The sequence below is a fragment of the Python bivittatus genome, unplaced genomic scaffold (assembly GCF_059951505.1).
Source record: "Python bivittatus isolate LINGU-HERP-01145 unplaced genomic scaffold, Pbiv_v1 ctg000080_np1212, whole genome shotgun sequence".
Taxonomy (NCBI): Eukaryota; Metazoa; Chordata; class Lepidosauria; order Squamata; family Pythonidae; genus Python; species Python bivittatus.
In genome coordinates, this window is record NW_028277035.1 from 11,267,864 (window position 1) to 11,279,971 (window position 12,108).

Here is a 12,108-nt window from a genome sequence, read left to right on the forward strand (position 1 = left end):
GTCTTGTGAATTCATTGTCCCTCTCATCCAAAAGTTACCTGCTTATTAACATCTCACTACAACTCATGTGCAAGGATCAAGAAATCCAACAAGAGTTCATGCAACTGAATGCACGTAGCTCTCAACCCGCATTGCACAGATAATTCTTTACTTCCTTTTAGAATGTTTGCATAAGTTTCCAGCCTTCCAGCTAAAATGGGAGCCTTCTCACCTGTGCTGATGTGCTGCTGAGCTTCTGTAGGCCATTTTCTAGTCGCTCCATCTTTGCTGTTAGTTCCTTTCTCTTTTTAAGCAGCAAATTCTGATATAGTTTGATTTGCTCCAAGAATGATTTGGGGGTGGTGTAATTATAACGACGTTCATTACTCAGGTAAGAATAGGACATCTCATTAACACTGGTATGAATGTAAGCCATGAACTTGCTGATAGATTCTTTCACAGGAGCCTTGATGATGACGATGATGATGATGATGATAAGAACAATTTTAAAAAAGAAACTATTTCAAGCTGAATAACAAAGCAGTTTGATTAAGTTTCATGGATATGTCTTACATAAAGTACTGATTACCAAACTGAAATCCACAACATTCTAGAAAATACATGAAACACCTTATCAAGAATTTCCTGATTCTGATATACTATGTGAAACTTTATTAGTGTTTACCAAATCATATGTTACTTCAAATTACTAATTTTATGCAATTTATATCCCACTTTTCCTTTAGGAACTCAGAGCAGTATACATCGCACTCCCTTTTCCAATTTTTCCCCACAACAACAAACCTGTGACTCAGGTTGGAAGTGACAGACCAGCCCAAATCACCCAGAGGGCTTCCATAGCTGAGGATGGACTTGAACCTTGGTCTCCCCAGTCCTAGTCCAACATCTTAACCATGACAACACACTGCTGCAAAACATCTGTGCATAAGTATGATGCATATACATGCATAGAAAGTAAAAACAGGTCTTCTTGGGTAGATGCACTGGAAGCCTCATGAGAGGAAAGTATTAGAAGAGAATCTCTACTCTTGACAGGGACTCCCCTGCCATTACAAGATAAACAATGAAGTTTTAAAACCATTTCTCCCAGTTCTCTGGAACTAGCTCTAATCTTAGTGGAAGATGCAGGTTTCTCTTTATCCTCTAGACGTATCCCCACCAGTAAAGGATAGCACTTAAATGTTAATCTTACCCAGCTTTGAGAAATTTAATTGTGGTGACTGGAAAGTAAGTACAACCCACTTCCCTATCAAATAGCAGAAAGAGAAGCACATATTCACTTATACTTATTCACATACACTAGCCACCTTAGGAACCAAGGGATCCTCTACAGAGAAAGCATCTCTTTGAAATTTTCCAATCTGAGAGGCCCCCAAGGAGCTCATAGTCCTGCTGGCTCTAGAGCAACAGGACAGAAACAGGACGACATAGATATTTGTGTCTCTGTGTCCACTTCCAGGGCTTTTCTTTATTTCTTATTATAAAATGTTTCCCTCCCATTGCCTCCAATAGCAGGGAAACCATTTAGCGTAGCCAAATGTGTGGTCTGTGTTTTCCCCAGACTATGAGTGGGATGCCAAAGGACTGTATCTTAAAAAGGACAAAAGGATCATATATTATCGCCCAGGAAACCTGCACAACATTCATATTTCATACTTCTGAACCCAAACCTCTCTTGCCAAGTTGTTTCCCTTCTTCTCTGAAAAGACTATGGATGTTTGTATAAATAGGACTACAATTGTTGTTTGGTGGGTTGTTGTTGTTGTTGTTTTGGCAGGTGTTCTACTAAACAATGGCAGCAGCACCTGGCTGACCTGTTTGGGCTTAAAAGCTAAGCAGTGGACATGTCCATGAAGCCACCAGGAGTCAAAATCAACTCAACGGAGACTTTACTATTAAACATAGATTTCCCAAATGAATGTGTGCATAATATCTTTCTACTTGAGACTTGACACCCCAAATTCAATCTCAAGTGCTAGGAGTTCCAAAAAAAACAATATTCTCCTCACCCATTTCTTATTTTTAGAAGAAAGCATTGCCTGAAAAACCCCTGAAGCTTCACAGTTTGACTGGCGTCTATACACTGACATTCATCTGAACCTGCATCCTAATGCGTACCACGCTTTGCACTAACCATAGGAACATCCTCATAAACTGACCCTAAAATTGCAATCTTGAGTGGTGATTGGTTGCTATAGTTCCAGTTGTGAGTAATAATACCCCTCAAGAGATGATTTTCACATGTGGACATCACCTCACATATGGAGCCAACAATCCATTTGAAGAAGGCAGCCACACAGGCACATTAGGACTCTGCATACACAGCTTGGGATGCTGATCAAATGAGGTGGCTTCTCCTCTTGGTCTGCAGCCGAAAGGGACCAGAAGTGCCTCACAAAATAAACAGTTGTCCAACCTTGCAGTTGGGAGAAAGTATGTGACATGACCCTGCAACAGTCACTTACCTCAATAGCTTCTGTCCCCTGCAAGAAGCGCAGGCTGACTGACTCCAGAGCTTCTTGAGGCCACTCATGGAACCAGTCTATCGCTGTACAGTTCACAATGGCTGGGAACTTCCGGCTGCGAACTCTCAACTTGTTCCCCACTGGAGAAAAGCAAAGTGCCACCTAAGGAAAGTAGAACAGGCAACGAGGAAAATAATCTGAACAGAATGATGAAGGAGAAGATCTTTGCTTTATGACTTTCAAGATATTCCAGAATCTGGCTGAGGGAGGCCTCCAGAGATGCATGGCTCAAAATTGTTGAAAGGAAAGCATTTGCATGTGCATATGAACACTCTTGAGAGTGAGAATATTACCTGAGCAACCATTCACGAAGCAGGGTTTTGCAACTATAACAGAAAGGTGATTTATTGAAGGAAACACAGAATAGAGATAGGCAAAGCTTAGCACCTAATTAACTAAAGAGCTCCATGCTTGCATATTTGGGAACAAAGGCAGAAAGAAGCAACACTAGATTAGCAATCTTATAGACAGAGCAGGCAGAATGATATACAAAATGGGAACATAGAGAAATCCCTCACTATCTGCACAGTTCTGCTAGATTGCGCTTCCGGTCAGTAGCTTTTGAGGTGCTGAAGAGTAAGTGCCACTGAAGTCACCTTTCCAACCAAAAACACAACCCAGAAACAGTAAGACACCACGTCTCAGCCTAGTCTCTATTATTTTTCTTGCATAAAAGTGTGGTTATGATTCTTGTGTTATGCAGGATCCAGATATCTCCCCCTAAGTTGCAGCACTTAAATAGCAATACTTCATTGCTTGGAGATAAATTGTACAAAGATCACCCTCAGAAACATCACACACAACAAAAAAGAGTGGGTCTTACCTTGAGTTGTCGTCTAACCCGATCAATAAAGAATTTCCAACAGGCCTCCCTTGTGTCCATCAAACCATGAGCTTTTACTTCATTCCTCATATTACTTATGATATTTTCCACTTCTTCATCAGGAAAAAGATCAGGAATTTCTCCTAGAAACACAGAATATCATTTGATTCGACACAAAATTCCGTATCTGCAGCATTCTATATCATGCTGGGGACAAAGGAAAACACTTTTAAGAGAAGTAGCAAATTCATTTCTTTGTTTTCCATGGGCTCTGATTCTGTAATAGGCACTTTACCTGATCTGTGAAGAGGTATAGGGGTACAGAAGGCAAAGGGATTAAGAAATGAAACAAAAGATACATCTCTATGACACAGTGGAAAAATTACAGAGGAGTTATTTGTCATTATTCTGGACCTGGTCTGTAGCTACAGTAACTTACCTCACAACCAAGGCAGAAACAGTGAAAGAACAATATCGTTCAGCAACAGCGATTGCTATATTTGTATGGCTGACAGGCATCCCCTGGCCTGGATATTGTGACTGCTTTGTACTGCGCTTTGTTAATAAAGTAACACAGGCCTCCCTTTCATGAGCCCCCTTTCTGCACTTGTGCCTGCGACAACATCCTGCAGTGTTAGCTGGGACTCCTTTTGGCCTGTGGACTCCAGTGAAGTGGATAGGTGCTACCTAGCAGGCCTTCGGCCATCTGTGGGCAGGGTCTGTGCCCTACCTGGCTCCTTTGGGAGGCACAGAAGGGATGTGTCTTGTTGGATCTGGGAGACAGGCCTCTTCAAGAGACCTTCCCTGGATCTGACTAATTTTGACAACTATCACCTGGTATTCAACTTTCCCTTTCTTGGGAAGGTAGTATAGAAGATAATGATATGGCAGTTGCAAAGCACCCTGGAAGAAGTGGATTAACTGGATCCTTTCCAGTCAGTATTGAGGTCTGAGTGTGGAACAGAAACATCACTGATCACAATAGATTATTTTTGTCAGATGGAGGTAGTGCACTGCTTCTCCTCCTCCTGAACCTCTCAGTGGCATTTGATATAATCAATCATGGTATCCTCCTTGATGCCTACAAGGATTGGGGACTGGGGGAACTGCTTTTCAATGATTCTGTTCCTTCCTGAATGGGCAGTTTCAGTTGGTGGCTACAGAGGGAGAGAGGTCAGCCTGGTGGCCCTTAATATGTGGGCTCTGCATTATTGAAGAGCATCCCTTTAGACATCAGACTCACCCCTAACTATATGGTTTTCCAGAAAGCATTTAATGCTGAATTATTCCAGAGGGCCTTTGGGGGCTGACGGTTATCTTATTTTTTTATTTTAATATGCTATTGTTCTGATATAGGTATAGTGATGGGTATTATAATTTATTTGTGTCATTATTGACTAGTGTTTGTTAGTTTATTGTCACGAATGGTTTAATGTTTTATTGCTTAAATATAGAAGTTTTCATTTTTGTCATATGTTACCATGAGTGTGTATGGAGTTGGTGGCATATACATATATAGTTAAAAAAAACTAAGAAATAAAGAATTGTTTCATTTTACTATTAGTTAAACCCCACCTCACACTGGCACCACACTTGAAGATGAATTCAGACAAACTAGAATTGGTTTAGAGAAGCACAATGATTAGCAATGAAGCCTTATGAAGAGAGACTGTAGCAGCTGGGAACATTTAGCCTTTACAAGAGAAAAGTGAGCAAAGGTATGATATCACTTTTCAGGCTGTCACACAAAAGGTCAGGAACTATTCTTTATTGTGCCAGAGTGCAGGGCGCAGGATAATGGATGTAAATTATAGCAAGGCATATTCCTTAAAGAGCAGCTTGGCAGTAGAACTTATGACCCAGAGAGATGATGGAGTCCTCATCACTGCAGGTATTCAAGCAAGTCTAGCCAGCCACTGTCTATGATGCTTTAATTTGGATTCTGCACTGAGCAGGAGGTTGGAATTGATACACTAAATGGTCCTTCCCAAATCTAGCATTCTTAGAAATGTATGTGCATATAAACATAGAAAGGGTGCTCACGAGGCTCTAAAAGAAACTGCTGCCTGGCAAATAATAATGCTAGAATAAAAGCTGAAGTTACAGGTAAATTCATTGTATAAATTGGCTAGCTTAGTGGCATACTCACACAAGATGCTGTGCCTTACCCCTAATAAACCATATAATAGTTTAACATAATGCCTGGGGCACACAACACGCTAATCCAAAGGCTAGGCTCCCACAGGATGCTGAGTCACAAGCCAACCAACCCTGTTTTAGTCTAGCCTAGCATGTTGTGTGAACTCAGACATTCTGGGCAAGTTTTTCACAATTCTCATTTCCTTTTTCCTGTAGATGAAGTTGAAATTACTATGAATACATACCTGAAGCTAGCAAGTCATTTACCAGAACTAAGAATCTCTCATCAGCCAGTTGAGCATCAGTCAGAAGAAAGACAGTACCCACATTCTTTATTCCTGCTGTTAGACATTGTGCCGCTAGGTCAGCCTGTAAGCACAATGAAGGAAAAGCCATGAATATTTCAGAATCCAATTTTTAGACAAGAGCTGTAAGAGGAGATTCCAGTCATCTTGGGAACTATTACATTCAAAATCCATTGGTTTCTCAGCATCAAGTCCATACCTTTAAAATCACACTACTACTGATTGTATGGTTCATTACTGTACACATAACAATTACATTTGAAGGAAATACAGAAACACAGGTTCGATACCAGCAAAACTACCAATACAGTATCTTTACACAGTCCTTTTCGTTAGGAGACCAATCCTTACTACTGTAACAGAATCTTGTTTTTTCTCTTTGGACATTCATATGTTTCTTAAACACATCTCCATAACCTTTGTTTTTAATGAAAAAAATGCTAAAGTAAAATTCCCTTGCTATTTATTCTGCTATCATTCTGAGGTGAACTTAGAGCAGAATCAAGTATTCTGAATTAAGTATTCAAGTGGGTTGTTATCACTACGGTCCTAGATCACCTCAGAAAACAAAGGGAAAAGAGACACTCTTGTAGGAAAATCTCCTTTCTATGGAAAGTTCCATCCAAGCATTATTTCTCAATAGGTTAGCTTACTATTTACAGATTCTGACCCAGAATAACTTTCAAGTAAACCACCCCATATGTATCCTGAGGTAGCAGAGTTATATATATTCCTGCAGGTTCATGATCATGATGACGACGACAAACCACATCTTTGACTAATATTCTTCAGAAATTCAACTTCCAGCTAGGAAACTAGGAATTATCAAAGTAGTGTTTGATGTGCAAGGTGTTTTTTTTGTAAATCCACAGCTGTTACAGCCAAAATATTTAGTTCTTGTAAAAATGTGTGTGTTTGTTATCCTGCCTAATGCACCAATAATTATAGGGATGACTTTGCAAGATCTTTTCCATAATCTACCCATTTCGATTGTTCAATCTCTAGATTCTGTCATTCTTTTCCAATTCTTTTTGTCAGTTCTGTTGTCCCTGGGTATTGCCACATCTACAAAAAATACTCTTTTGATTATTGTTATACCTGCTATGTTGCATTCTAGATGGTAATCTGTTGTGATGTGAAAAAGCCATAAAATATTAACGTCATCATTTTCAACAACTGTTTCAGTGTTATGATTATACTTCATTCTGAAAACTCAGAAATTCTAGTTTTTCAACCGATACCAATGGATTATAGTGGCTACTCTATCATGGCATTCTTTATAGTAAGTCCAAAAAATTTTGTTTATGATCATGGTTATGATTATTTATTAATTTAACATCTACACGAAGCCACAGGGTCAGATCATCCATCAGTTCAGGATCAGTTATCATCAGTATGCTAATAGTACTCAGCTATACATATCGTCCCTGGAACAGCTGAGCAATGTTGTTGATGTCATGTCCCAGTGCCTGGAACCTGTGAGAATATGGATGGGTAGGAACAAGTTCAGATTCCAGCTTAGCAAGACTGAGGGGCTGGGTATGTTTGAGCCTCCTGGTGCTGGGGATCTTCCATCTTTGGCCCTGAATGGGCTTGCATTTTCCCGTTTGGGTCTAATGAACAATCTGGGGTTCCTCCTGGAATCACGGGCCCTGCTTGAAGAGCAGGTGAGAATTGTGGCCAAGTGGGCCTTTGCACAGATTTAACTTGTGTGCCATTGTGCCTTTCCTGGACTGGGAGGCCCTCCTCATGGTCACTCATGCCTTGGTCACTTCACAGCTGGACTACTCCAATGCATTCTACATGGTGCTGCCCTTGAAATCCATACCGAAGCTACAGTTTGTAAACAGTGCAGTGGCACAAGTAGTGATAGGTCAATCACACCTTGCTCAGATAATACCCATGCTCTGTGAGATGCGCTGGTTACCAGTTGGCTTCCCGGTGAATTCAAGGCACTACTTGCCACATTTAAAGCCCTACTGGCATAGGGCCTGCCTTCTTGGTTATAAGCCTCTCACCTTCAGATCAGGAATTCCGTAGCCTTTCCTCAGGGTGATCTGGAAAATCTCCAGAGAGCTAATGAAAGCTGCCAATCTTGTCAGGCTCTGCTTGCCACTTCCACCCACACCCACCAGCAGAGCATTCCCTCTGGGAGATTCCAGGATACGGTTGATTCGGCAACTAAACAGAAAGATACACAATCATTTCACATCAAATGTTTCTTCTGTGGAGTAAATATCAACGTATGGCAGACAGAGTAATCTGTTAGATTCAAACCATGCAAAATCTTAAGCCATTATGTCTCTTGATTAGCACAGAGGAGTACAGAGATAATCTTAAAGAAGGCATGCGAGAAATGTTAAGTAAACTTCAACTTAGTCCTCAGAAAGAAGATGGGATAAGAAAGAAATTCAGGATAACCCTGCTTTGATCCTGTTTGTATGAGAGGGGGCAGAGGAAATCTCTGACAGGCTTTCAAGATTCTGTTACTATATCCTACAGCAATAAAGTTCCTATCATCCTTGCAGCATCTGACTTCTGACCTGACCTTCCTTGAAGGGCTGAAAATTATAAACCTCATTATCAGTTCCAACTTGGTAGCATTTTGAGTTTTGTCTTTTTTTTCCCCAAGTGTAATTCTTAATGCCCATTTTAGCCACATCAATCAACTTTTGCCATCTCGCTGACATATACCAACCTAATTATACTCATTTGAATCTCCTTAAAATACCATGTAAATCTACACTTCTACCAGATCTTGTCAAGTGTTTCAGTTCACCAGTGCCCTTAGCTTATGTGCCTGAAATATACTGCAAATGAAGTTCTTACCTCGGGAGACTGCTTGTTTGTTTTCTTAGATTTAGGAGGATATTTCTGAATGGTGAAGTCCTGACTCAGGAACCAAGAAAGCAGAATGAGAGAGTAACTTCCTGAGAGATGGCAATTACCCATCAATTCTCATTTTGTCCTTGTGTCAGGAACCATACTTGCTGTGAAGCCTTCGAGTTCTGAGAAAAACTTTTTCCACCTTTATTTGGCCTCTTGGCCACCCTGTGGCATCTGTATTTATCACAGTTATTTCATCTTGTTGCTTTGTCATCCTGGAGAGTGATGGGCACTTGCCATAGCCCCACCTTTCAAAAAGAGGCTCTTTCATGTGGCTTACCCGACTCAGATACAAGGCCTAGTTAATTTAGCAATGCCTACCTTGCCATCAGGGACATTTTTTTCAGTCAAGATATGAATCCAATAGCTGGAAAAGGGCCTGGGTTCAGCGAACAACATTCAGAGTTCAACATGGTTGATCATTTACATTAGTGAATTAGGCAACTTCCCTTCCCTGATTCTTGCCATAGCCTAAAGTAAGTTGTGAATAATCTAGAAATTTGTTATCAGTGTTGGGGGAAAGATGTCCACTTGGGGGAAAGATGACCAAAATGATTGTAGATAGATGCAAGAAAGTATCTTTTAGAGGCATGTACAACTACAGTGATCACTGGGCTCCTTGCCAAAGAATTGCAGAAGAGCCTGAACAGAGCAAGATTACAGGTTATATACTTCTGGTTTGCTACATAGGAATAGTAAAGAAAATATTGTAAATCACAGGATGACCTCTAAACTGGAATGCCTCTGATAATACATTGGGGATGACCTTACTGCAGCACCCCTGCATTCCTCAATACTATCTGATTCCATTCTTCTTAGATACTATTATTAAGTATCTTAATAATAACAATGGCATTTATTGTGCCCATATCCTGCCCCCTTTCACACCATGCCTTTCACATTGTTAGGAAGGACAACAACCTGGGTTTCATGATCTGTCTCCACTCCAGGGTCAATGATCCAGCCTCCTGCTTTTACTTATGACTTCATTTCAGGCATGATTTTAATCTTTCGGAAGCCCTCTCTACTTATTGAATTAAATTGAATCAAATGAATTAAACCTTCACATCAGAATCACCGGAACGTAACAGTGCATTCTGGCCGGAGACATATTGTTCTTTCTATTGCCCACACATTTTTATACTTCTTGAGAAGCCTGGGGGAGAAAGGGGGAAGGTATGAAAGGTACATGATCCAACCTCGATCTCCCCATGTTGACTGGGAAGGTTGAAGACCGCTTCTAATTAACCAAGTTGCAATCACTATGGGAATGGAAACCCTGGTTACACAGTTTCAATGCATAGAAATCCTAACTGGATGCAGTCAAACATGATGGTCCTCTCACTTCAGATCATTCCCTACAACATGGAAATGTCAGAGTGCATTTTCCCATCTTTTCTCCATGTTTTCTTTTCCTAATGCCTGGAAAGAATTTGTCTCATTGTGTTATATTGTACACACATATATACAATGAAATACACACACACACACACACACACACAGAATAAACTATCTCTTCCATCCCTGTCATTCTTGTGATACATAATATCACTAATATCTGACTACCTGCATACCAAAAAATTGTTCTTAAGCAATTCTGACAAAATCCAGCAATTATTTAAAATGAGGGCATGCAGGGCAATCTTTTAGTGATTGGCAAAGATGGATATCAACTTCTGAGCCAGAGATTCAAGGACTAAGCACTCTATTTTTTCTTCTGGGTCTAACATTCAATTCATACCATATCAAGTTTGAAGGTCTTGTTTTGTTTTTTAATGACCTGAAGCTTTCAGATCAGCATAAACCAGCATTAAAAACAAAGCTCACACACAAGCACTAAACCCAAATATTATAAATAAGCTAATGCTGTCAATGAGGTAGAAATAAAATCAGGAAGATACAGAAATTTAGGATTTTTTTTTTTTTAAGTCTCATATGAAATAAGCATGTTTTAAAAAGACGAATAAGAAATATTTTATGTATTTTGAAAATGTTACAAGGATAGATTTTGATATGTCTCCTTAGGCAAAGAACGCTGGAGTATGAAGCTGCCAGCCAAAATACCCTCACTGTTTAAATAAATAATCTTTCCTAATGTAGAACCTATAAAAAGATCATTGTGCACATTTTAAATGGAAAGGCATGCTTACAGTTGATTTTCCAGACTATGAGCAGAGGCCAAATTGTTACGACTGCTTTTGTGCCATTGCTTTTCAATCCAGGTACAATTTTGCCTTGCTTGTATTAAATGGATCTGTGGTTTGCTTCTGCCACTCACTGTAGGCCACAGTGAGGGACAGAACCTAGCTGATCTCTCTTGAAAAAGCTAGGCAAAGGCAGAGTGATTAGTCCTTGGATGGGAGATGTCCATAACATCTCAGGCAAGGAAGTTGACAAAAACATCAAGAAGAAGGAAACAGCTAACCATATTGTTGCCTGAATGTGGCCACATAGCACTAGGAGTCAAGCTTGAGGAAGTCTACCTTTTCATTCACCATCAACAGAAGTAACTATTGGCATGAAGTACAGAATGTGAAAACGTAATCTTTCTAGTATCTGTGCTCCAATAACTTTGCTAGTAGTGAAAAGATCAGACCAATATCACAGGGGGCAGGCTGTTCTTAGGGAAGGTGGCCTCAGTGTTTAGTACCAATGCCAAGTTCCAGCCTCTTGTGCTCAGCCTTAAGGTCATCGGAGCTTCAGTGTCCCTCGGGTCTGTCTGAATGCCAGGTCTATGATAAGACCCCTCATCCACAATATAATTGTGAATGAGAGCTGACCTGGCATGGATTACTGAGATCTGGTTGGATGTGTGTGGAGAGGTGTCACCCTCTCTGAAATGTGCCCAGATGGGTTTTGGGTGTGGCATCAGCCAAGACTCTGGGACAGGTATGAGGGTGTGGCCATTTCATCTGGGAAACTCTGGGGGTTTCCGGGGTGCTACCCTGCAGGTAGCTGAATGCAAAACTTTATTTGTGAAGTTGGCTGAAGGGATCAGATGGGACTGCTGCTTGTGTACCAACCTCCCTGCTCTGCAGTAGCTTCCTTGCCTGAATTGCTTAACCCCATAGCCATGTTGGTGGTAGAATTCCCTAGGTTTATGCTGCTGGGAATTTCAACTGCCTTCACTTGGAAGATGGACAGATCACTCCATTAGCCTTGGAGTTCTCTGAAGCTGTTCCCCACAGCAGGGCAGAGGGACCTATTGACTTGATCTACCCCAGGGGATTGATGGACCCAGTGGGGTTCCAGTGGGAGCTTGGGGTAGCTCCTAAAGCTCTGGTGCATGGTTCGGCTGAGGTCTTGGTTGCTGCTTGGAATGAGCAAGTGATGACAGCCTTGGATTGGATTGAACTTGTATGGATTCTGTGAGCACAGATCCTAGAGGCCCCCTTGGTTTTCAGAGCTGCTTCAGGAAATGAAATAGCAC

At 40.8% G+C, this 12,108-nt stretch overlaps 1 protein-coding gene across 2 annotated transcripts in view; it reads right to left on the minus strand.

Moving 5' to 3' along the window:
- Positions 1-12,108, minus strand: part of DNAH9 (dynein axonemal heavy chain 9) — a 212,906-nt gene that overhangs the window by 97,203 nt on the left and 103,595 nt on the right. For both annotated transcript variants that reach the window (XM_088133503.1, XM_088133502.1), the window contains exons 44-48: positions 7,811-7,973; positions 5,733-5,856; positions 3,349-3,491; positions 2,466-2,627; positions 212-445 (exon numbers count right to left, since the gene is read on the minus strand). In XM_088133503.1, coding sequence (XP_087989629.1) covers positions 212-445; positions 2,466-2,627; positions 3,349-3,491; positions 5,733-5,856; positions 7,811-7,973 — 826 coding nt within the window. The remainder of the gene's footprint in view (positions 1-211; positions 446-2,465; positions 2,628-3,348; positions 3,492-5,732; positions 5,857-7,810; positions 7,974-12,108) is intronic.